The sequence below is a fragment of the Triticum dicoccoides genome, chromosome 4A (assembly GCF_002162155.2).
Source record: "Triticum dicoccoides isolate Atlit2015 ecotype Zavitan chromosome 4A, WEW_v2.0, whole genome shotgun sequence".
NCBI classification, from domain to species: Eukaryota; Viridiplantae; Streptophyta; class Magnoliopsida; order Poales; family Poaceae; genus Triticum; species Triticum dicoccoides.
The window spans coordinates 611,098,768-611,125,482 of NC_041386.1; the positions used below are offsets into that span (position 1 = coordinate 611,098,768).

A 26,715-nucleotide genomic window follows, 5' to 3' on the forward strand; every position below is an offset into this window, starting at 1 on the left:
CGGACCATTCCGGAACTCCTCGTGACGTCCGGGATCTCATCCGGGACTCCGAACAACATTCGGTAACCACGTATATCTATTCCCTATAACCGTAGAGTCATCGAACCTTAAGTGTGTAGACCCTACGGGCTTTGGAGTCATGCAGACATGGCCGAGACAACTCTCCGGTCAATAACCAACAGCGGGATCTGGATACCCATGTTGGCTCCCACATGCTCCACGATGATCTCACCAGATGAACCACGATGTCAAGGATTCAATCAATCCCGTATACAATTCCCTTTGTCCATCGGTATGATACTTGCCCGAGATTCGATCGTCAGTATCCCGATACCTTGTTCAATCTCGTTATCGGCAAGTCTCTTTACTCGTTCTATAACACATCATCCCGTGATCAACTCCTTGATCACATTGTGCACATTATGATGATGTCCTACCGAGTGGGCCCAGAGATACCGCTCCGATTACACGGATTGAGAAATCCCAGTCTCGATTCGTGCCAACCCAACAGACACTTTCGGAGATACCTGTAGTGAACCTTTATAGCCACCCAGTTACGTTGTGACGTTTGGTACACCCAAAGCATTCCTACGGTATCCGGGAGTTGCACAATCTCATGGTCTAAGGAAATGATACTTGACATTAGAAAAGCTTTAGCATACGAACTACACCATCTTTGTGCTAGGCTTAGGATTGGGTCTTGTCCATCACATCATTCTCCTAATGATGTGATCCCGTTATCAACGACACCCAATGTCCATGGTCAGGAAACCGTAACCATCTATTGATCAACGAGCTAGTCAACTAGAGGCTTACTAGGGACATGGTGTTGTCTATGTATCCACACACGTATCTGAGTTTCCTATCAATACAATTCTAGCATGGATAATAAACGATTATCATGAACAATGAAATATAATAATAATAACTTAATTTATTATTGCCTCTAGGGCATATTTCCAACAGTCTCCTACTTGCACTAGAGTCAATAATCTAGTTCATATCGCCATGTGATTAACACTCACAGGTCACATCACCATGTGACCTACATCCAAAGAGTTTACTAGACTGAATAATCTAGTTCACATCACTATGTGATTAACACTCAATGAGTTCTGGGTTTGATCATGTTATGCTTGTGAGAGAGGTTGTAGTCAATGGGTCTTGCCATATTCAGATCCCTATGTATTTCGCAAAACTTTATATCGTAGATGCTGCTGCCACGTTCCACTTGGAGCTATTCCAAATTGTTGCTCCATTGTACGTATCCGGTATCTCTACTCAGATCTATCCGGATAGGTGTCAAGCTTGCATCGACGTAACTCTTTACGTCGAACTCTTTATCACCTCCATAACCGAGAAACATTTCCTTATTCCTCTAAGGATAATTTTGACTGCTATCTGGCGATCTACTCCTAGATCACCTTTGTACCCTCTTGCCAGACATGTGGCAAGGTACACATCAGGTGCGGTACTCAGCATGGCATACCGTATAGAGCCTATGACAAAAGCTTAGGGGACGACCTTCATCCTTCCTCTTTCTTCTGCCGTGGTCAATCTTTGAGTCTTACTCAACTTCACACCTTACAACTCAGGTAAGAACCCCTTCTTTGACTGATCTATTTTGAACTCCTTCAAAAACATGTCAAGGTGTGCGTTCTTTGAAAGTATCATCAGGCGTTTTGATCTATCTCTATAGATCTTGATGCCCAATATGTAAGCAGCTTTATCCAGGTCTTCCTTTGAAAAACACTCTTCAAACAACCGTTTATGCTTTCCAGAAATTCTACATTATTTCGGATCTACAATATGTCATCCACATATACTTATCAGAAATGTTGTAGTGCTCCCACTCACTTTCTTGTAAATACTAGTTTCTAGCAAACATTGTATAAACCTAAAAGCTTTGATCACTCTATCAAAGCATATATTTTGACTCCGAGATGCTTGCTCTAGTCCATAGAAGGATCGCTGGAGCTAGCATACCTTATAGCATCCTTAGGATCGACAAAACTTTGATTGTATCACATACAACTCTTTCTTACGAAAACTGGTAAGGAAACTTGTTTTTTTTGACATCCATCTGTCAGATTTCATAATCGAAAAATACAGCTAATGCTAACATGATTCCGACGGACTTAAGCATCGCTATGGGTGAGAAATTCTCATCGTAGTCAACTCCTTGAACTTGTGAAAAGACTATTTCCCACAAGTCGAGCTTCATAGACGGTAACATTACCGCCCACGTCTGTCTTCTTCTTAAAGATCCATTTATCTCAATGGCTTGCCGATCATCGGGCAAGTCCACCAAAGTCCATACTTTGTTCTGATACATGGATCCTATCTCGGATTTCATGGCTTCTAACCATTTGTTGGAATACGGGCCCACCATCGCTTCTCCATAGCTCGTAGGTTCATTGTTGTCCAACAACATGATACCTGAGACAGGATTAACGTACCACTCAGGAGTAGTACATATCCTTGTCGACCTACGAGGTTCGATAGCAACTTGATCCGAAGCTTCATGATCACTATCATTAACTTCCTATTCAACAGACGTAGGCTCCACAGAAAACATCTTTCTATGTTGCATCACTCTCTGGTTGAAGTAAAGGTTCGACAACCTCATCAAGTTCTATCTTCCTCCCACTCAATTCTTTCGAGAGAAACTCCTTCTCAATAAAGGACCCTAGCGACAAACAATTTGCCCTCGGATCTGAGATAGAAGGTGTACCCAACTGTCACCTTTGGGTATCCTATGAAGATGTGTTTGTCCGCTTTGGGTTCGAGCTTCTCCGGCTGAAGCCTTAAGCATCGCAGCCCCAAACATTAAGAAACGACAACTTTGGTTTCTTGCCAAAGCAATGTTCACACGACGTCGTCTCAACGGACTTATATGGTGTCCTATCTAAAGTGAATGCAGCTGTCTCTAACGCATATCCTCAAAATGAAAATGGTAGATCGGTAAGAGACATCATAAATCGCACCATATCTCATAAGGTTCGATTACGACGTCTGAACACACCATTACCCTGTGGTGTTCCAGGTGGCTTCAACTGTGAAACAATTCCACAATGTCTTAAGTGATTGCCAAACTCATAACTCAGAAATTCTCATCGATCAAATCGTAGGAATTTGATCTTCTTGTTATGATGGTTCTTAACTTCACTCTGAAATCGCTTGAACTTTTCAAACATTTCAGATTTGTGCTTCATTAAGTAAATATACCTATATCTACTCAAATCGTCAGTGAAGATGAGAAAATAGCGATATCCACCGCACGCTTCAATTCTCATTGGATCACACGTATCAGCATGTATGATTTCCAACAAGTCACTTGCCCGTTTCATTGTACCTGAAAACGGGGTCTTAGTCATCATGTCCATGAGGCATGGCTCGCATGTGTCAAGCGATTCAAAATCAAGTGACTCCAAACATCCATCGACATGGAGTTTCTTCATGCATCTTACGCCAATATGACCTAAGCGGCAGTGCCACAAGAAAGTGGTACTATCATTATTAACTCTACATCTTTTGGCGTGAACATGTGTATTACCACGACCGAGATTCAATGAACCATTCACATAGGGTGCATGGCCATGAAAGGTATTATTCATGTAATCAGAATAACCACTATTCCCTAACTTAAATGAATAACCGTATTGCAATGAACATGATCTAATCATATTCATGCTCAACGTAGACACCTGATAACATTTATCTAGGTTCAATACTAATCTCGAAGGCAGATGGAGTGTGCGATGGTGATCTCATCAACTTTGGAAACACTCCCAACACACATCGTCACCTCGCCCTTAGCCAGTCTCTGTTTAGTTCGTAGCTTTTGCTTCAAGTCACCAATAATAGTAACTGAACCGGTATCCAATACCCAGGTGCTACCAGGAGTACTAGTGAGGTACACATTAATAACACATATATACTTTGAAGTTGCCAGCCTTCTTATCTACCATGCATTTGGGGTAATTCCGCTACCAGTGACCGTTCCCCTTACAATAGAAGCACTTAGTCTCGGGTTTGGGTTCAACCTTGGGTTCCTTCACTGGAGCGGCAACTGGTTTGCCATCCATGAAGTTTCCCTTCTAGCCCTTGCCCTTCTTGAAACCAGTGGTCTTGTTAAACCATCAACACTTGATGCTCCTTCTTGATTTCTACCTTTTGCGGTCTTAAGCACCGCGAACAGCTCCGGGATCAACTCCATCCCTTGCATGTCATAGTTCATCACGAAGATCTAGTAGCTTAGTGATAGTGGCTAGAGAACTCTATCAATCACTATCTTATCTAGAAGTTTCACTCCCACTTGATTTAAGTGATTGTAGCACCCAGACATTCTGAGCACATGCTCACTAGCTGAGCTATTCTCCTCCATCTTGTTGGCAAAAGAACTTGTCAGAGGTCTCACACCTCTCAACACGGGCATGAGCCTAAAATCCAAATTTCAGCTCTTGGAACATCTCATATGTTCCATGGCGTTCAAAACGTCATTGGAATCCCGATTCTAAGCCGTAAAGTATGGTGCACTAAACTATCAAGTAGTCATCAGGATGTGTCTGTCAGGTGTTCACAACATCCACAGACGACGTTGTAGGGGTTTGCACATCGAGCGGTGCATCAAAGACGTAAGCCTTCTGTGTAGCAGTGAGGACACTCCTCGGACTATGGACCTAGTCCGCATCGTTGCTTACAATATCTTTCAACTTAATCTTTCTCTAGAAACGTATTGAAACAGGGAGCTACAACGTGAGCTATTTATCTACAACATATTTGCAAAGACAATTTAGACTATGTTCATGATAATTGAGTTCATCTAATCAAATTATTTAATGAACTCCCACTCAGATAGACATCTCTCTAGTCATCTAAGTGAAACATGATCTGAATCGACTAGGCCGTGTCCGATCATCACGTGAGACGGACTAGTCATCAACGGTGAACACCTAATGTTGATCGTATCTTCTATACGACTCATGTTCGACCTTTCGGTCTTCCGTGTTGTGAGGCCATGTCTGTACATGCTAGGCTCGTCAAGTCAACCTAAGTGTTTCGCATGTGTCCCTAGGCCATGTCTGTACATGCTAGGCTCGTCAACACCCGTTGTATTCGAACTTTAGAATCTATCACACCCGATCATCACGTGGTGCTTCGAAACAACGAACCTTCGCAACGGTGCACAGTTAGGGGGAACACCTTTCTTGAAATTTTAGTGAGGGATCATCTTATTTAAGCTACCGTCATTCTAAGCAAATAAGATGTAAAACATGATAAACATCACATGCAATCAAATAGTGACATGATATGGCCAATATCATTTTGCTCCTTTTGATCTCCATCTTCGGGGCTCCACGATCATCGTTGTCACCGGCATGACACCATGATCTCCATCATCATGATCTCCATCATCATGTCTTCTTGAAGTTGTCTCGTCATCTATTACTTCTACTACTATGGCTAACCCTTTAGCAATAAAGTAAAGTAATTACATGACGTTTATGTTGACACACAGGTCATAAATAAATTAAGACAACTCCTATGGCTCCTGCCGGTTGTCATACTCATCGACATGCAAGTCGTGATTCCTATTACAAGAACATGATCAATCTCATACATCACATATATCATTCATCACATCCTTTTGGCCATATCACATCACAAGGCATATGCTGCAAAAACAAGTTAGACGTCCTCTAATTGTTGTTGCAAGTTTTTACGTGGCTGCTATAGGTTTCTAGCAAGAACGTTTCTTACCTACGCCAAAACCACAACGTGATATGCCAATTTCTGTTTACCCTTGGACCCTTTTCATCGAATCCGATCCGACTAAAGTGGGAGAGACAGACACCCGCTAGCCACCTTATGCAACTAGTGCATGTCAGTCGGTGGAACCAGTCTCACGTAAGAGTACGTGTAAGGTCGGTCCGGGCCGCTTCATCCCACGATGCCGCCGAATCAAGATAAGACTAGTAACGGCAAGTAAATTGGCAATATCGACGCCCACAACTACTTTGTGTTCTACTCGTGCATAGAAACTACGCATAGACCTAGCTCTGGATGCCACTGTTGGGGATCGTAGCCGAAATTTAAAATTTTCTACGCATCACCAAGATCAATCTATGGAGTAATCTAGCAACGAGGGGAAGGGGAGTGCATCTACATACCCTTGTAGATCGCTAAGCGGAAGCGTTGCAAGAACGCGGATGAAGGAGTCGTACTCGTAGAGATTCACATCGCAGTTGATTCCGATCTAAGCGCCGAACCACGGCGCCTCCGTGTTCAACACACGTGCAGCCCGGTGACGTCTCCTGTGCCTTGATCCAGGAAGGGGAGAAGGAGAGGTTGAGGAAGACTCCATCCAGCAGCAGCACGACGGCATGGTGGTCAAGGAGGAGCATGGCAATTCTGCAGGGCTTCGCCAAGCACCGCGGGAGAAGAGGAGGACTTGGGAGAGGGGGAGGGCTGCGCCAGAACTTGGGTGCAGCTGCCCTCCTACCCCCCACATATATATAGGGGAAAGGGAGAGGGGGGCCAGCCCCCTCAGATCCAATCTGAGGAGGGGGCGGCGGCCAGGGGGGTTTCCTTGCCCCCCAAGGCAAGGGGGGTGCCCCCCTTTAGGGTTCCCCCAAACCCTAGGCGCATGGGCCCTAGGGGGGAAGGCGCCCGGCCCACTAAGGGGCTGGTCCCTCTCCACACACAACCCATAGGCCCTCCGGGGTAGGTGGACCCTCCCGGTGGACCCCCGGAACCCCTCCAGTGGTCCCGGTACAATATCGGTAACCCCCTGAATTATTCCAGTGACCGTATGATGACTTCCCATATATAAATCTTTACCTCCGGACCATTCCGGAACTCCTCGTGACGTCCGGGATCTCATCCGGGACTCCGAACACCATTCAGTAACCACGTATATCTATTCCCTATAACCCTAGCGTCATCGAACCTTAAGTGTGTAGACCCTACGGGCTCGGGAGTCATGCAGACATGGCCGAGACAACTCTCCGGTCAATAACCATCAGCGGGATCTGGATACCCATGTTGGCTCCCACATGCTCCACGATGATCTCATCGGATGAACCACGATGTCAAGGATTCAATCAATCCCGTATACAATTCCCTTTGTCCATCGGTACGATACTTGCCCGAGATACGATCGTCGGTATCCCGATACCTTGTTCAATCTCGTTACCGGCAAGTCTCTTTACTCGTTCTATAACACATCATCCCATGATCAACTCGCTGATCACATTGTGCACATTATGATGATGTCCTACTGAGTGGGCCCAGAGATACCTCTCCGTTTACACGGAGTGACAAATCCCAGTCTCGATTCGTGCCAACCCAATAGACACTTTCATTGATACCTGTAGTGAAACTTTATAGCCACCCAGTTACGTTGTGACGTTTGGTACACCCAAAGCATTTCTACGGTATCCGGTAGTTGCACAATCTCATGGTCTAAGGAAATGATACTTGACATTAGAAAAGCTTTAGCATATGAACTACACGATCTTTGTGCTAGGCTTAGGATTGGGTCTTGTCCATCACATCATTCTCCTAATGATGTGATCCCGTTATCAACGACATCCAATGTCCATGGTTAGGAAACCGTAATCATCTATTGATCAACGAGCTAGTCAACTAGAGGCTTACTAGGGACATGGTGTTGTCTATGTATCCACACATGTATCTGAGTTTCCTATCAATACAATTCTAGCATGGATAATAAACGATTATCATGAACAATGAAATATAATAATAATAACTTAATTTATTATTGCCTCTAGGGCATATTTCCAATAGGAAGACACCAGGGAAGGAGGCGGTGGTGGGCTGGGCCGGCCACTTGGGCCACCAGGTGGGCTGGAGAGGTAAGTCCAGGTAACTCTCTCTCTCTCTCTCTCTGTTTCTGTTTTTTTGTTCTGTTTGTTTTTATTTTATCTTTGCCACTGCTTTTAAAATTCAAAACAGTTTCAAAAACAATGTCAATTATCCTCTAATAATTTCATGTTGCAAAATGGACTTTTCCAAATGCACATAAAATATATCAGAGGTATTTGGAGATATATCCTATATATATTTGGGTATATTTCCAAATTCAAATAGGATAGTGATTTAAATTCAGTGCCCAAAATATTCCACAAAAATGTTCCCTATTTTTGGTTTGGTCTCAAAGCCTTGCCAAAATTAACAAACATTTATGAAGGCATTTTGGAAACAATGAATGCAATTTAAAGGGTTCTTGGCCTTCTTTTAAATTGATTTCTGAGGCTTTCACTTTCCTCATTTCAAGTTTCTTGAAATTAACAGGATGCATGATGCTCACTGATGCAACTATCTCCAAACAATTCTAGGGCTGTGACAACTCACCCCCACTAAATAAGAATCTCGTCCCGAGATTCAAGACGTGAGGTAAGAAGCAGAGGGGGTACAAACTATCATGATCTTCATGATCCATTACTTCAGATCGATCTTGGCGTCCTTCCTTTCAAGATCTTCATCCAACACGATGACGACGGACAGGAACTCTACCGGAATCGATCTTCTCGAAGATCGGGCAACTCAAGATCAACTCTTAGGGTGAGATATAAAACTTCTCTTGAGCTGAGACACGAAACATACATTCGGGGGGATGGGGTGTAACAGATGACGAAGGTCCACTAAGTAGGCAACAAATCCACGCTCGATCACGACGTAGCGAGGAGTTAACTGCCATGATTCCACAACGGGCACCTTGGGGAAGGTGAATCATAGATCTATCCCCTTAAGTGGCAAAAAGAATTACTTTCAATACAGAGATCATTGAAACTCTCTACACCAGCCTAAGACAAATCACCAACAGACATTTGGCAGAGTTCAAAGGAATGGCATACCCGGACTCGAATGGGTGATGTGGACTACCTTGTTGAAGACAACGCAACGAATGATTTTTGCTTATCACCAGAAATGGATGGGACTCATGGTAAGTCCACTTCTGAAGATGATCCTTCTTCAGCAATTGAGAATGGCAGCCCATGGGAAACTGGCACAATGGCCGTGCAAGCTGGAAACAAAATGCTAATGTTGGAAATGTTCCAACCATCATATCTACATGAGATTCAGATCTGGTTGATAACATGATATTTCAGACAACATGCCTGGAAAGAAGGGTTGCAACACAAATCGACGAGATGACGTTGCAAGATTCTCAGGGAATGAACTACATAGCAAGCTCCAAAACATGAGCAGGTTTTGCTACAACATGTGAACACGCTGTCCCAGACAAGCATGACCACACAGTAGTCTTATAATAAACACTACCGAGTTCAGGTTGGGAACCATCATTGAGGTATCGAAGTCCTTGTATAAGCCCCGGGTCTTAAGAAGGAACTTCTTTTCCTTATACAAATCAATCAGTGGCTTGGTGTGCTAGGAACACATATGGTGTGGAGGCGGCCAACCTATCAAACCATAGAGCACTTTGCACGTGCATGACTAACTTGGGATGGTTCCAGAGGAGGCAAAAACAAACTTTCTTGAGTTCATGGCGGCAACTTGCATCAAATGCACATGAATTAGAGGAAGTCACTTCTTTCATCCAACATATGCTTCATGAACGGGACATGAAGATAATGCTTATAAAATTTTCCAACACTAACATAGATGCCCAACATGAATCATGGATAAGATGAAAATATTGCTGATGGGCTCAACAACAACTCATCAGAATTTCCATATCACTGGACTTCCACCATCATGTGAACACGGTGATAGCATTGGTCAGACCAAAAGATGTAATGGTGTATGCTCGAGGAATCAACCACGAGTAAGATAACATTACGAATATCGTTGGTTCTGATTTGATTTGACGATAGCCCATACTCAAGTCAAAGTTTTGACAAGGTAATAGATCAACTGATCACGAGGATCAATCGATGAAGATATCACCTATCTTCAACACACACAAACACAAAGATATCCCTTTGGAGATGAACTAAGTGGGACAAGCTTTCATCTTCCAACTCTCCAAGTTGTTGTCTAGCTCAACCAACTAGCTCAGGGATATCCAACACAGATTCTTGAAGAAGGGGTGGTTTATAAGAAAACCAACTTGATCGCGAGCTCAACATAACGGTCAGGGGACAACCCGGTGATACTTCCGGGAGGGTATTCAGAAAATCACGAACCACCGATATGTTATTAAGCTCGGGAGCATTCTTGCTTTCGAGGCAAGATGATGTGATCAAATAAGCAAGGGATTGACACAATCCTAACTCATTGATCGAAAAGTTAACCAGGAATAAGGACTAGGTAGCACAATCTATCTTAGAATGATGATTCAATAACCAACACGCTAAGAATGAGAATATTGTCCATTTACTACCAAGCAACTAGTTGCTAGGAGTATTGATTTCACACATCACAGTTCACTTGTCGGTATTCCGTTTGTGACAACACGGGACAGAGGAATGAAAAATGATGGCAAGAAGTATCACTGCATCAAAAATTCATGAGAGCTGGTGCAATTCTCATGACAATCCTGACATAAAGGGGGTAATACTCCGAGGTAGAACAGAGAAAAATCTGGATTGGCATTTCGATCTGCGAAATACAACTACTTTGACCCAATCCTGGATATGGATGAGGTACTGGAGTTTGTTTCTCCTAGTCATTCCGGAATAGAACGACTTGACGGACTACAAGAATAATAGGCATCGATGAACACGAATGCACACATACTCTTGACTCTCAATTGATAGATGGAGGTCAGAATACAACTAAAGAGGTACAACTCAATGAACATATAATTTTTGAGGTGTGGACGCATGAATTAGTATGTCGAGCAAAGCGCAACATTTCTTCCGGATAACCCATGCAGAAAGGTAGAACTGGCAAATTCACAATGTAGAATGGAGAACTCATCAAGAGCACTCTGGTTGTGACCTTTTGGTTCAAAAGAACTTCTGCCATAAGCAGTTCATGGTATTTGGAAGAAGGAAATACCACGGACCTCGAAGGCTATCACAAAGGTTACTAATATCCTAAAGGTACAAGCAACACTATCAACACGAGGTAGGTAGAGTGAATCTTGGGTCAAGAACCCAGGAGTAGAATACCTACTACTAAATGGCATCACGGGATTCTTTCGAGAATAATGGCCAGAATCATCACACTGGGGATGCAAAGCATTTCTAGATTACTAAGTGATAATCTAAGACACCTCGGGTCATTATAATAGCTCCAACATATATGTCGAGGCAATAAAGTACCTCAACCCATCGATTAGTGTGGTTAATCTGGCCCAAAGGAACATCGGGAACGGGAAGAAGAATTTGCAAATGCATCAGATAGTTTAGAAACCTGGGATGACTCGGACAACATAACGGTTGTAAATACTCAAAATGATTTGAGACATCCTGCGAAAATGGTGGCATAACCACTCAACACCACAATATCAAGGTTCTGAGGCCAGCTATGAACATATGGAAGTAGGAGGAACTGAACCGAGGCTTGAACTCAACAATCCTAGGCAACTACGGTTTAGTAAGACGTCATCCTGAGAGATAGAAGAGAAGCCTAGTTCTTAACCCCGTAGGAAAGAAGAGGTTGACTCAGAGCAGAAGGGCATAAGGATAAGGAGTACAAAGAGAGCCTTACGTTCCCTTCCACAATCAATTCCCTTACATAACTAAAGCATTTCTAGACTCAACTTCGACCGGTTTGGCTTGGTAATCCTACAGGCAGTCAGGCATGATACCAACGCTGTCAGGACCTCGATTCCAAGTCACATCGATCTAGCTGGTAACACCTCATATCACTTTGCGGCCTCACGCACGGTATTCCCATGGGTGTCGCCTTACCATGGCCCGGGACCGTTTGCGCCTTTTGGCTCACGTATATGATAGTGTCGCTAGCATCCATATGACAGAGAACCCGGGCCGACATGGCTAGTCGTGAACCCAAAGCGGCACTAACCCATGGGGACAGGCATACATGAATCAACTTTGAGCATATCGGTCAGTAGCGTGTGAATCCGGGCTGTAGCACTGGGCTAACAGGACCCGGTAACCCGGGCTGTAGCAGGCTAGGCAGGACTCCAGATTTCACCGCGTGACATTTCCCCGAAGGGACAGACACAGGAACGAAGTGAAACACATGCCGGCCAGTCAAGTGTCTTGAGCAATAGTGCTGGGCTAGTAGGACTCCGGTGAACCGGGCTGTAGCGGACTACTATGGCTCATGGAAGCACAAGACTACATTTCCCCATAAGAGAGACTACCAAGGATAAACAACTAGGTTGTCGGATCCCACACATACCAAGCCTTTCAATCATACACACAATATGCTCGATATGTGCAAATACAACATGTCATCACAACATAACTCTATGACTCAAAGTATTTATTCATTAGGCTCCGAGGAGCGAGATATTACAAACATGGGTCTCATGACCCAACATTCAGAGCATACAAGTCAAACACATGCAGATGCTTAACATGTCTAAGTACAGACATCTACAAATGAAAAAGGCTGAGAAGCCTGACTATCTACCAGATCCTGCCGAGGACACGGGATCGTAGCTGAGGTATCAAGCTAAAAGTCGAAGTCCACACGGAACTACCAGCGAGACCGACGTCTCTCTGCAAAACATAAAATAGGCAAACGCGAGTACAAATGTACCCATCAAGACTTACATCAGAACTAGCTACATATGCATCGGTATCAACAAAGGGGGTGGTGGGGTTTAACTGCAGCAAGCCAGCTATGACTTGGTGGCTATCCTGAACTACGACTGCAAGCAACTCTTTTGAGGTGGCGCACACGAGTCCACATATTCACCATATCAATACACCACTATGGATCCGCTCCCGTCTCCCTGCGAGAAGGCCATCCATAGCACTCACGCTTATCTTGCGTGTTTTAGAGTATCCACTTTCACTTGTCTATGAACTATGCAAGGGGTCCAAGTTTCCATATCCGAGGAATCCGGCTATTCGAATAGATAATGATAACCCTGCAGGGGTGTACTTCTTCACACACGCTCTCGCCACTTATCGCTCTGTACACGTCATGTACCTCGGCAACCTTCAAGCGGAAGCCGGGCTAGGGAGTCAGCCACGACCTGACTAACCAACAAGTCTCTAGTCCAGGTTTATCGCCTATTCGGGTTCCATCCGCAAGGAGATTCGGCCGGGGTGTCGCTCACGGCCCCAAACGATGTGAGAAGGGTTCCCAAGCCCACCATTCGGGTGCCACTTGGTACACCGTGCCACTGTGCCTAGTCTGTCCCAAGCCCACCTGTATCGGGTGCCACTTGGTAGACTACTAACACTACCTACAAACACCAGAAACTAGTTGCAACTCCTGGACAGAGATCAGGTTGATTAATAAGTCGAGAGGGGCACTTAAGCATTCCAATGCGTGGTAGTAGCTGTTCATGGATCACAAACACAGAACTCAGTTCCTAAGGACGGCTGCAATGAGACAACCCATCATGTACTCATGGCCTCTCACCGCTACCTTTACCAAATCGTGTTCACACACTTAGCTCTCAACAGTAGGACGTGTTCACCACATTCCAATTCATCCCCGATGAACCAGACCTGACTCAACTCTAAGCAATAGCAGGCATGACAAACAAGCATGAATGAGTAGGCACACTAGGGCTCAAACAACTCCTACTCATGCTAGTGGGTTTCATCTATTTACTGTGGCAATGACAGGTCATGCAAAGGAAAGGGGTTCAACTACCGCAGCATGTAACAGTTGAATCGTTGTTGTCCTAATGCAGTAAAAGAGAGCAGGAGCGAGAGAGTGGGATTGTATTGGAATGAACAAGGGGGTTTTGCTTGCCTGGCACTTCTGAAGATAATATAGTTCTTCATTGGTGTCATCGATCTCATCGTCGAAACCACGTCTATCGAGAGGGGACAAATACCGGCAACAGAGAAGGAAACACAATCAATGCAATGCACAATATGATGCATGATCGTGACATATCAATATGCTGTGATTTGAGTTAATGCAACTAGCAACGGGTTAAATGAAGTTGGTTTGAACCCTATGTTCAAATTCAACTTCATATGTGAAGGTTTAAATGCCCTTAATATGATTTGGTCTAAACAGCAGCCATAAGTTGTTCTAACATGCATGAAAATGGTACAGATGGATAGATTAGATTTTTCTGATCATTTTTCATATATAATTTATTTCATTTGGAGTTACAGTTGATTTTCTATGATTTTGAGAAGTTTAGGCAATTTTTTTTGGAATTTCCTGAATTATTTAAAATCCAGAAAATCATTTACTGCCTCAGCATTGTGTCATGCTGACCTCAGCAGGTCAACAGGCACCGTCCAGGTCAAATCTGACGTGTGGGGTCCACACCTCAGTGACACAGTGTCATTTGTGTCGCTGACTGGTGGGCCCAGTCAACGGCCACATCAGCACGGTCAAAACTGACGCATGGGGCTACTGTGGTTAGTTAATCCTAAGAAGTAACTAAACCAAGTTTAATTAGGCCGCGGGGCCCGGCTGTCAGTGTCACTAAGTACTAACTAACTACGTCATTAACCCTAACTAATCTACCACGTCACCGGATTAACTCCGGTGATAACTGGAGCACGGCGGCGTCGCTCGTCCCGGCGATTCCGGCGACGAGAGGAGGCGGGTTGGGCTCGTTGGAACACCCGCAAAGCAGCGCGTCCAACGGTGGTGGTGGCAGGTGTTGGGGCAGCCGGAGACGACCGCGTCGAGCTCAAAGACGGCGGCCGGAGTTCGGGTGACGACTGATTCGTCGCTGCGGTGTGCAAATCGACTGGTTCCTGATGCCTACGATACATACGCGTGCCCACAAACCCTTTGGACATGCTGGCACGACCAAAAAGTCACCGGAGCAACTCCGGCAACGAGCCCGGGCGGCGGCGGGATTTGGCCACGGTGGGAGTCGCAGCTAGAGGGCGAGAGGAGCGGCGGGGTTAGGGGGAAAGAGAGAGGAGCTCACGACGGTTGCTACAGTGGCCTCGGCGAGCTCGGGGAGGGGATGATGAGGTCGTGCGGCCGCCGGCGATCTCAGGGCAGAGACGACGAAGATGGCGGGGTAGAGGGCGAGGCAGGGCGTCCGGCGTCATGCGAGCTGACGGAGAGACGCGGGAGATGGAGGCGTAGCCCGTGGACTGCTTGGAGAGGCGAGGGGAGCTCGGTGGCCACGGGGACAGCGGGCGGCGGCGGCGGTGGTGCTCGGGCGCGAGAGGGAGAGAGGACCAGAGGAGGGGAGAGGCACGGGAGAGAGCTCGAGGGGGTCGGGGAGGTTGCGTGGCGTCGCGGGGAGGGTCCAGAGCAACGAGGGGGCAGCCAGGCAGGGTGGAGGTGGCCGCACTGCGGTGCGCGCGCATCGGGCACGCGCCCGTCCTTCTGGCAGAGGAGGAAGACGACAGGGAAGGAGGCGGTGGTGGGCTGGGCCGGCCACTTGGGCCGCCAGGTGGGCTGCAGAGGTAAGTCCAGGTAACTCTCTCTCTCTCTCTCTCTCTCTCTCTATTTCTGTTTTTTTGTTCTGTTTGTTTCTATTTTATCTTTGCTACTGCTTTTAAAATTCAAAATAGTTTCAAAAACAGTGTCAATTATCCTCTAATAATTTCATGTTGCAAAATATCCAAATGCACGTAAAATATATCAGAGGTATTTGGAGATATATCCTATATATACTTGGGTATATTTCCAAATTCAAATAGGATAGTGATTTAATTCAGTGCCCAAAATATTCCACAAAAATGTTCCCTATTTTTGGTTTGGTCTCAAAGCCTTGCCAAAATTAACAAACATTTATGAAGGCATTTTGGAAACAATGAATGCAATTTAAAGGGTTCTTGCCCTTCTTTTAAATTGATTTCTGAGGCTTTCACTTTCCTCATTTCAAGTTTCTTGAAATTAACAGGATGCATGATGCTCACTGATGCAACTATCTCCAAACAATTCTAGGGCTGTGACAATGCTGGTAAGCAGTATGACTTATATCGCCCATAACTCACTTGTGTTCTACTCGTGCATTTGACATCTACGCATAAAACCTGGCTCGGATGCCACTATTGGGGAACGTAGTAATTTCAAAAAAATTCCTACGCACACGCAAGATCATGGTGATGCATAGCACCGAGAGGGGAGAGTGTGTCCACGTACCCTCGTAGACCGAAAGCGGAAGCATTAGCACAACACGATTGATGTAGTTCTACGTCTTCACGATCTTACCGATCAAGCACCGAACGCACGGCACCTCCGAGTTCTGCACACATTCAACTCGATGACGTCCCTCGAACTTCGATCCAGCCGAGCTTTGAGGGAGAGTTCCGTCAGCACGACGGCGTGGTGACGATGATGGTATTCTACCGACGCAGGGCTTCGCCTAAGCACCGCTACGATATGACCGAGGTGGATTATGGTGGAGGGGGGCACCACACACGGCTAAGAGATCCAAGGGATCAATTGTTGTGTCTCTAGGGTGCCCCCTGCCCCCGTATATAAAGGAGCAAGGGGGAGGTGCGGCCGGCCAGGAGGGGCGCGCCAGGAGGAGTCCTACTCCCATCGGGAGTAGGACTCCCTCCCTTTTCCTTGTTGGATTAGGAGTGGAGGGGAAAGAGGAGGGAGAGAGGAAGGAAAGGGGGGGGGGGCACCGCCCCCTCTCCTTGTCCTATTCGGACTAGGGGGGAGGGGCGCGTGGCCCTGCCCTGGCCGCCTCTCCTCTTCTCCACTAAGGCCCACTATGGCCCATTAATCCCCCGGGGGGTTCCGGTAACCCCTCGGTACTCCGGTAAAATCCGGATTTCACCCGGAACACTTCCGATATCCAAATATAGGCTTCCAATATATCAATCTTCATGTCTCGACCATTTCGAGACTCCTCGTCATGTCCGTGATCACATCCGGGACTCCAAACAACCTTCGATACATCAAAACTCATAAACTCATAATATAACCATGATCGAAACTTTAAGCGTGTGGACCCTACGGGTTCAAGAACTATGTAGACATGACCGAGACACGTCTCCGGTCAATAACCAATTGTGGAAGCTGGATGCTCATATTGGCTCCCACATATTCTACGAAGATCTTTATCGGTCAGACCGCATAACAACATACGTTGTTCCCTTTGTCATTGGTGTGTTACTTGCCCGAGATTCGATCGTCGGTATCCCAATACCTAGTTCAATCTCGTTACCGGCAAGTATCTTTACTCGTTCTGTAATACATCATCCCACAACTAACTCATTAGTTGCAATGCTTGCAAGGCTTAAGTGATGTGCATTACCGAGTGGGCCCAGAGATACCTCTCCGACAATTGGAGTGACAAATCCTAATCTCGAAATACGCCAACCCAACAAGTACCTTCGGAGACACCTGTAGAGCACCTTTATAATCACCCAGTTACGTTGTGACGTTTGGTAGCACACAAAGGGTTCTTCTGGTAAACGGGAGTTGCATAATCTCATAGTCATAGGAACATGTATAAGTCATGAAGACAGCAATAACAACAAACTAAACGATCAAGTGCTAAGCTAACGGAATGGGTCAAGTCAATCACATCATTCTCCTAATGATGTGATCCCGTTAATCAAATGACAACTCTTTGCTATGGCTAGGAAACATAACCATCTTTGATCAACGAGCTAGCCAAGTAGAGGCATACTAGTGACACTCTGTTTGTCTATGTATTCACACATGTATCATGTTTCCGGTTAATACAATTCTAGCATGAATAATAAACATTTATCATGATATAAGGAAATAAATAATAACTTTATTATTGCCTCTAGGGCATATTTCCTTCATATCCATGGTGCACTATCAACGGGGCCGTGGGCTGCCGCATGCGAGAACCATGTTAGCAGGACTGCAATGACTACCGGGGCATGCTGAAAGATAGGAGGGACATACTCCTTGTCGAGCCACCTGCAGGAGGCCAAGAAATGGATGTCGATGCTCACATAGACACCCCTACCACAGCACAAGGGGGAGTCGCCTGATCACTGGCCCTACTTTGGCGGTCTTGGGATGATAATCGGCGTCGTTGTTGGCGGCATCAATCGCCAACGCTCTTCACGTCGATGGACGACGCTGGATTCGAGGACATTGAGCCGCCACAGCGATGAAGGGGCTCCTACGACAAGGACATCAAATGCAACAGGAAGCAACGACGGAGCTATGTTGAGGGCCGGGGGGGGGGGGGCACTGCCCCCAGCCTTGTGATATTCTCTAAAGAAATTTTTTCTATAGCTACATATATTGCACAAAAGATAGATTTTTACCCCTTCAAGAGTTCGTATTTTGTCATTGTCCCCTAGTCATCCTAAGCTAGCCCCTCCACAAGCTCATCGCAGCCAATAATTTCTTTGCCTTCAGACCACCTTTGGACGCTGCCGACGGGCACGACACCCACGTGATGTGACGACCATCACAAGCGACAACTTCGTCCCATCAATGGCCTCGCCAATGGCAACACATCCAACATGGTTCCACGGGCGCACGTCTCCAGGCGTGCGTCCAAAGGGACTGGCCCGACGAATCACTGATGTCCGCTATCCTTGTGGCGGTGGACGATGGTGTCAACGCCATCTTCCCTCGGCGGAACCTCCATTACGACGTACGAACACGACATGATAGTCGTGGCCTCCTTCGCCGCCATGCGGGCTGGCGTCCTTGTTGTTGTTACCGCCGGCAACAAAGGCCCATGTCAATCGACTGTTCACAACGACGTGCCTTGGCTTATGATCGTGGGAGCCGGCACCATGGACCTGTCACTGATGGCCAGGGTTGTCAGTAATGATGTCTATGCCGACGATGTGGTGTTTGGCCAGTGCTCGTCGATAGGCATGGCTGACGGCAGTTCGACCAGAGGTCACACACGATCTCCTCTACAACGACTATCCAGAAGACGAGATGCCGGTGCGTGTTCCGAGCATGAACGGAGCTAGATCAGTCGTGGGTGTACATCTGTACACCCATTATTTCTGTTTAAGAAAGATCATATAGGTACATGGGATAAACCATATAATTTAGTAAATATATGATTAAATTTATACATGGATGCTCCAAAACAAGCATATCTGAATGAATCCCTTGCATATAGTTAATTTGTACGCTAGAATATTCTACAGATATGTTTTCCTAATCGTATAGAATAGTCACATTACGATATTGGTTAAAGCATATGTTTATGTACTTATAAACTATTCCCTCTGTTCCTAAATATAAAGATTTATATAGATTTCAATACAGACTACATACGAAGCAAAATGAAGTGACTACACTCTAAAATGTGTCTATATACATCCATGTGTAGTCCGTATTGAAATCTCTAAAAGGACTTATATTTAAAAACGAAGAGAGTAGATAATTTGAAGTATAAATAACTAATTAAAATTCATTTTTTTAAAAGTACAAATTGAATTCAAAACATTCGCATGAGTGTTTTTCAATCATATACTACATTACAAATATATAATATATAAATAATACAACTAATATTTAACTTTGTTATGTTGTTAAGTATGCCAAATAGGTAATGAAAAATTATAGTCTTTAACATTGCAGAATGGTAAGTATAAAATTTTAGTACAAAATATGTATGCATCAAGAGGAGCAGCCCGATATGTGAGACGGAATTTGCCGAGTGCTATGTACACCCAATTTTGAAATGTTAGTTGTATCATGGGTTCCGGGCTGTCTTGTCATTTGTTAGGCCGACGGTGAAATGAGACGGAGCAGTAACGTGTCTGCGATCGTTATGTTGGACATAGAGGTGTGTGGATACACCAGAAGCTTGATGGACATGGGAAACCGTCCAATTCTTCAGTGCGGCAAGTATTTATAGGCCTACTTATTTCGCCGCTCCCCAGGGTGGTCGTCGACTACACCCTCGACCCCGTTTTGGGTGTTACTCTAGCCCCCGTAGTGGCCTTCTTCTCGTCCACGGCCCAAGCTGGTACTTCACCACCATCTTGAAGTCCGACTTGTTGGCACCCGGGGTTAATATTCTGGGCAGGATAACATACCAGGTCGAGAACGGTCCTGTGTACTTCGGGTTCATGTGGGACACCTTCATGGGAGTGTCGCAGCCATCCTGTTGAAGAGCCTGCATCTGAGTTGGAGTCCGGGCGCAATTAAGTAAGAAGACTAGGGAGCCTGCCCACTAACTGAACTGGGTAGCAATCGAAAAAACCTCCGCAATCATACTGATTGTTTTTGGATTCTATGATTTGCAGGTCCGCGCTCATGACAAGGGCCGACATAGTCGACAACTCCGAGCATCACATCCAAGACGACCAGCTAACCACTTTGAATGCGTACAAAATGGGAGCTGGGCACATCAACGTGTGTCCAGGGCCATGTACTCTGGGCTCGTGTATGAGCGGCAGTACGCCGCCCACGTCTGCTTCACGCTCGGTGAGGCCGCACTTTGGGCCGTTTCGTGCAATGACTCGTGGAGATGCTCTGAGCTTCCCACCACGTGCCCGTCCAAGGTCATCTAACCGAGTATCATGGCCCCGCTACAACCAGCGAGGTTCTCCGTGGTGAGGATGCTGACGAATGCCGCGCCTCCGGGGACGCCAAAGACATACACGACCAAGGTGGACATGCCCCCGAAGGTGCGCGTGACCGTCGACCCAAGCACGCTCATGTTCGCCTATCCGGTGCAGGAGGCCTCGTACAGATCTCAGACAGCAGCACCGACAACTCTTCGGTACAAGGAGTTGTGTACCAGGACGCTGTCGAATGGTCTTTAAGTGAGCACATGGTCACAAGCCCCAGCTCACCATCGCCGGCCTCGCTATCTCTCAACCATCAATGTTGTGGAAGCTGGACCGAGGAATCGGCACGAGTCGATCGTCCACCTCTGCGTTTCTAGAATTTTTCTTTGTTGTCCCGATCGAACCGAGGGCCGACCAACAGCAAACATACCCCGGTTCTATGTCGTGGTACCCTGGAGAGCGGGTTTAATTTGCTAGTTATGTTTATGTTAATTATGATGAATCTTGAGACGATAGTTTTTTGATTGATTTTCAAAATTTAATTATTTTCACCTAACGATGAATTCCGGTGTTTTGTGATATAATAATGTTCCATAAATGATAATTATATATCAAACTTTTTTATCCTATTTTTTATTGCATATATAAATAGATTCTTTGACTTTGCTTTTTATTTTGAAAAATGTACCATAAATATGAGAATGATATCTCGAACTTATTTATCCTAAAAGTATTATTTCATATATAAATAAGCGATTTTGTTTATTTTCGAACCACCTGGATTTAGCGACAGATCCGAACGATCTGACTGCTGTTCGACACGTATTCCCCACGCGATAGTTTCTCACGTTATCCGGATTTATCGCTCCAGCCAGGGAAACTTTTTTCTTGTTTATCCCACCGCTCTCGTGCAAAGTGCAAATATGAGAATGATATCAAACTTATTTATCCTAGAACTATTATTTTATATATACGTATCTGTATCATAGCATTTTTTATTTTTATTTTGATGGAATTTTTATTTTTATTGACAACAGCAACTTCCTTTTTTGTATTGATTTTTAAACTTGCCATGTAGGGTCTTTATATGATGGCATTTTGGTTAAAATACTGGTTTTGTTCACTTTGCCAATTAGCAGTTTTTGATATACATTTTTTATAGATGTGGCAGTTTACGTATTATTTCTTGATTGGCAATTTATATATTTTCCTAGACGTGACAATATTTTTTTTGGGTTAGACAAAGAAAATACAGAGACAAGATGCGCTGGTTGCCAATCTTATTATGGGCCCAGCGTCTTCCCCTCTCGGCCCAGCCTCCAAGAAAAAGGAGGGTAGCGAGGGCTGCGGAGCTGAGTCCGATTATTTCTCCCCCCCTTTCCCCTCAGCGCCGCCACCCTCGCCGCCCGCGACGAGACATGCCCGCCGGCCGGAAGCGCCCAGCTCCATCCCCGTTCGCCGGCTTCTCCCCCTTCGCCCGCTCCCTCCTCTTCTCCCCCGCCTCCGGCTTCTCCAGGCTGCCTCTCACCAACGCAGGCCCCGCCGCCAAACCCCATCAAGGTAAGCTCCTGCGGTCCTGCCAACCCCCCGACCCCTCCTACCGAACGCGCCCCTCACGCCTCGTTCGCTCGCCAGACACCGCCGACATGCCGCCGCCACCGCCCAAGCGCGCGAAGCAGGCCGAGCCCACCAGCGACGAGGAGGAGCGCCCCAGCAGCGACGCTGACGAGGAGCTCTCGGGCAGCGACGGCGACAGCGACAGCTCCCTGGAGTGCTCGAGCAGCGACGACGACGACGCGTCCCAGGAGGTGCCTGACTCTTTCCTCCTCTTGTTGATTTACTGTTTCACCGGCAAAGTTTGGTGATTTGCTCCTCTTGTTGGCGGCGCTTGCAGATGGAGACAGTGCAGGCGGACTTCGCCTTCTTCGACCCCAAGCCCACCGACTTCCACGGCGTCAGGCTGCTGCTCAAGACCTACCTCGACTCCAAGCCCTGGGACCTCACCGGCTTCGTCGACCTCGTCCTGGAGCAAACCACCGTCGGCACCGTTGTCAAGATGGCCGAGGACGAGGATGAGGATGGGGAAGCAAATGGGGGTGACAAGAGCGACACGGGCGACGGCGATGAGGACCTGTTCGGTCTCATTACCGTGCTCAATTTGGGAAGATACGGGGTATGATGCACAATTGACTGACTCGTGTGGTCTGATTCGTTGATGCTTAGGTGGATTTCAGACTGAAAACCTTGCTGGTGCCTTGCAGGAGAACCGCTGCATCAAGGATCTTAAGGAGTATCTGCTTGCTGTTTGCGGCGACAAGGACACCAAGAAGAAGCTCAAGTCGCTGCTGGAAGACAAGGCGTCTACAGTCGGCCTGCTGGTCTGTCGCCGATTTGTGAATTTCCCGTATGAAATGGTCCCTAAGATGTATGATTCTCTCTTTGACGAGGTTGCCTGGGCGACAGAAGATGAGGTGGGTTATCAGTTTGTCAAGCACATTTGGTTCTGTCCATTTTTATGCGCCTAATGAATTTGAAACCTTTGCCGTCATGTCTGAAGCCAACACAAGAACTCCAGGACTCCTTCCGATTCAAGCAGTACCTGTTGCTTGTGAGAATCTTGGAGGTGAGCTCAATATACATGATGTTTCCTTTTTCTTATGACAGTGCCTGCTTTGCTTGAATGTACAGAGTGGCATGTTTTGTTAATCCGTAGAGCCAAATGCGTTGGTCTGGTTCAAGTATAACTGTACCCTTGATATTGAAGAGCCTATATTGTTTTGGCAATCTATTTGTTCATACAAACAAACTTGTCTCTGTCACTTTGTGCAGAGAAAAACTCCTCCAAAGCAGAAAGCAAAGAACAGCAAAGATGAGGTTGAACCTGTTATCTATCCGAAGTTGGAGGACGAAATTTTCTGTGAGGTATCAAAGCATTCTGCTGGGGTGTTTTTTTTTCTGTGACAGGTACTGACACATCTTTCTTTCTTTCTTTGCCAGCTTAGTTCGTGGTCTTTCACTTTCCCAATTCGTGCCGAACAGTCAGCTCAGCAGGAGGTCAGTTGTGCCTAATCTTTTGATGCTTTATTATGTCTTGACATGTACATACTTATTTACCACGTGCAAGTGTGCAACTGTGGTTGTTTTACTTGTCTTCGTGGTGCATTTGTTTCTTTGCTAGTTTCTTCTGTTTAGTTTTGGAAGGCATAACCTCGTATTGTGTTATAAGGAAATGCCGGTAGTCGTAGACAAGCATGCTGAGCAGTAGGAACTTTTGTTGCCTTTTTGTTCTGTCCTGAACTCTTGTTCGTATTTTCCTTCTAACAAGTTATTTCAGTTCTCCCATTACCACCAGTCTATCGAAATCTGGTGTTGTTTATACCTACAAGCCAAGTTTGCCCCTTTCCTATCAAGCCCCCATGTGTTAACGTGTACATGTGCTAGTCCTGTATATTGTTGTACGATTGTCTAGTCTCACACGCATGTACTCGATCTCTCCTGGTTTGTGGGATCACTGATGCGAGGCCTACGTGTCACTTGTGTAGGCCATATGGTTAGGCCTCTCATTGAACATGAGCTGAACATATTCAGTCTAACTCCATGGGAGATGCATTTTTTCGAGAACACAATTACACAAATTTCATGTCTCTCCCTGCAGCTTGTTCAGAGATAACACTTGTTAGTACCTAGCTACCGCCACACTGCTAGCCGACTTGTCAATAATCCAGCAACACAATATTGGTTTCTCATCTGGTTCTGCACCTTGCAACTGTAAAGTAGCTATCGCGTGCCCGTAGTAACACACAGCTAAGCTCAGATTGAAAGTTTAATCAGCAACTTATCTGCCTCTTGAAATTAAAACATGTAGCTAAGTACAATCCTGTGTCTGCCCATGCAGCTGAAGAACTACAAGGAGATGGGCTTGGTGATGTGCGTTAAAGCCGAAGCGATTCCGAAGTTCCGCAAGAAGCTGGAGGCCTTGGTATCTGAATAGCAGGTCTCTTTGCTGATAAGAGAAGTAGGCCCAGGTGGTGGAATTTCGCTGCTGTCCGCATAGCAAGAACCAGTCGCTTTTTTCACGCTGTTAGTAGCGCCGTTAGGTGCAAATGTGCAATCATCACTGCCGATGCGATGAGGTTGATCTCTACTAGCAAGGAATCGTTTATCGACTAGTCCACCTTTTTTCATGTAGTGCTACAGGATATTCTTTCATGGAGGGTGAAGGCATGATTTTTCTGAAGATGATTTGCCTTTTGAACATTATTTCACGTACAATGCATTGCATTATCTACCCTAAAATTATCTGTGTTAAAAGATTTCACCTGAAACAAAAGGAAATCAGGAGTACACTTTGAGCAAACGGGCTGCTGTAGTTTACCACCAACACCCTGGATCATAGAGCTTCAGGCCTCCTTTGGTTTGGAGGAATTTTGTAGGGATTTTATAGGGTAGGATTTTTATAGGCAAAATTCCTATAGAGCTCTTTGGTTTGTAGGAATGGAATCCTATTCCTATGGAGGAAATCTTCCTATCCTCCACATTTTATAGGAAAATAAACATTAGCCTAGACTCAATGGAAAATAAACAAAGGACATCTCCTTTCCTATTTCTACTCATAGGATTTGAGATGCATGCCATCTCATTTCCTATGACTTTTCTATTCCTATAGTTTCCTTACCCTATGTACCAAAGGAGGCCAGCAGTGAGGAGCTGCACACAAAGTGTGTGTACCGTACAACAAACGGGGTCCAAATGCAAATGCATTTACTATTTTTGGTTTTGTTTGACATTACAGATCATGATTGCAACATCAATGCGTGAATAGAGATGCCAAACAAATACTAGTAGTACATATGGAACACCACTATATATACAATATTACAGTAATCGTTTTATGTACACAATAAAGATATTTGGAGACATGAGTGGCAGCTGTTGCCGCATCTCTTTCTCTTGTTTGTAAGGCGCCAAAGCATTTGATTGAACTGTGAACAAAAGCTTGTAATAATATGACAAGGCAGAGCGAGCCGAGCGAGGTTCGGCCGGGCCTTGCGAACATCCGATGCAACCTCGGGCCATTTGATTGTGCCACGGAGCCCTACCATCTCAAGGTATCGAAGGCTCTGTGCCGTGAAGACACATGAAGGGATCTCATTGCCTATCAAGTCCAAGTGGTGAAGGCGACTCATCTTCCTGAGAGCACTCTCAAGTGCGCCCCCATGTTTAGATTCCTTGAATCCTTGCAGACCCAGTGTCCGGAGTTTGGTCATCTTGTGCAGTGGGCAATTCCCTTGATCCCATTCTCCTCCTGGGGCAGGTTTTACACCCCATAGAGTCTGCAGCTCGTCCAATTCTTCCTTGATGGATGCTGGAAGCCTGAGCTCGTCTGCAAACACATGACACAGCGTCTTATCTTCCAGAAGGATGAGTGAATCTCCTCGACTTGAGTCCCCGTTATGTCCAATGTCTGCAAGTTGAGCAGACTCTTGATGCTGGAGGGAAGCTTCTTCAGGTCATTGCAGCCACTAACATTTAGGTATCGCAAGTGTACCACGCCACCAATCTCATTCGGCAGTTCCTTGATCCATAATCCATGTACAGAGATTACACGAAGGAACTTGGACACACAAAGAAACTTGAGATCATGCCGGATTGCCGGTGCTTCTGGTTCACTCCTTGGCCGTCATTGCTCGGGTCTTTCTCCTGGACCCAGCATATGATGGAACGCAGCTTACAGAACTTGTTGGTGAATGTCGTGTGTCCACCTTTGAAACTCGTGAAAGAGAACTGGCGCACCAATGGTGGAACAAAGATTTCATTCATGCCATGAACATCCATGAATCCAGCCTCGCGAGCCTCTGAATGGGGGAACCCATAGAGGCTTCGGTGAACGATGACCTTCTCAATGATGCCAACATTGTTCATCTTATCAATATGAACAAGGCATCTCAACACCAGTTCCTTGAGGTAGGTGTGACCCAGCTCCTCCAAAGTCTTGCCCTGCCGCGGCTTGATGAAACCGTCAGCCATCCAAATCCTCACAACATCATCAGCATATATAGTTGTATTCTTTGGGATGGCGGCCAAGTAGAGGAAGCAAGACTTGAGGTCATTTGGAATGTCTTCAAAACTTGCCCAGAAGACCCTCTCGATGGTGGTTGTTCTTATGGAGATCTTAGCTTTTGTTATAGGGCTCATCTGCCACTCG

At 45.8% G+C, this 26,715-nt stretch overlaps 1 protein-coding gene and 1 pseudogene across 2 annotated transcripts; one reads left to right on the plus strand and one right to left on the minus strand.

Annotated features, from left to right (window-relative positions):
- Positions 1 to 21,848: 21,848 nt before the first annotated feature.
- LOC119287318 (protein BCCIP homolog) lies at positions 21,849 to 24,770 on the plus strand. 2 transcript variants are annotated; one of them, XM_037566844.1, is made up of 8 exons: positions 21,850 to 22,070; positions 22,146 to 22,318; positions 22,405 to 22,683; positions 22,772 to 22,981; positions 23,068 to 23,133; positions 23,340 to 23,432; positions 23,508 to 23,564; positions 24,406 to 24,770. In XM_037566844.1, exons 1-8 carry the CDS (start codon positions 21,929 to 21,931, stop codon positions 24,499 to 24,501), a joined length of 1,116 nt encoding a protein of 371 aa, XP_037422741.1. In that variant the 5' UTR covers positions 21,850 to 21,928; the 3' UTR covers positions 24,502 to 24,770. The 2 variants fall into 2 exon arrangements, with proteins under 2 accessions (XP_037422740.1, XP_037422741.1); XM_037566843.1 differs by having other exon boundaries at positions 21,849 to 22,318.
- A 629-nt stretch (positions 24,771 to 25,399) lies between these two features.
- The window catches only part of LOC119283806, an 8,981-nt pseudogene continuing 7,665 nt past the window's right edge, over positions 25,400 to 26,715 (minus strand).

Coding starts and splice junctions, on each gene's coding strand:
- LOC119287318 (XM_037566843.1), top strand. CDS start 21,929: ATGCCCGCCGGCCGGAAGCGCCCAGCTCCATCCCCGTTCGCCGGCTTC. Junction 22,982..23,067: donor CCTGGGCGACAGAAGATGAG/GTGGGTTATCAG, acceptor TCATGTCTGAAG/CCAACACAAGAACTCCAGGA. Junction 23,565..24,405: donor AACAGTCAGCTCAGCAGGAG/GTCAGTTGTGCC, acceptor CTGCCCATGCAG/CTGAAGAACTACAAGGAGAT.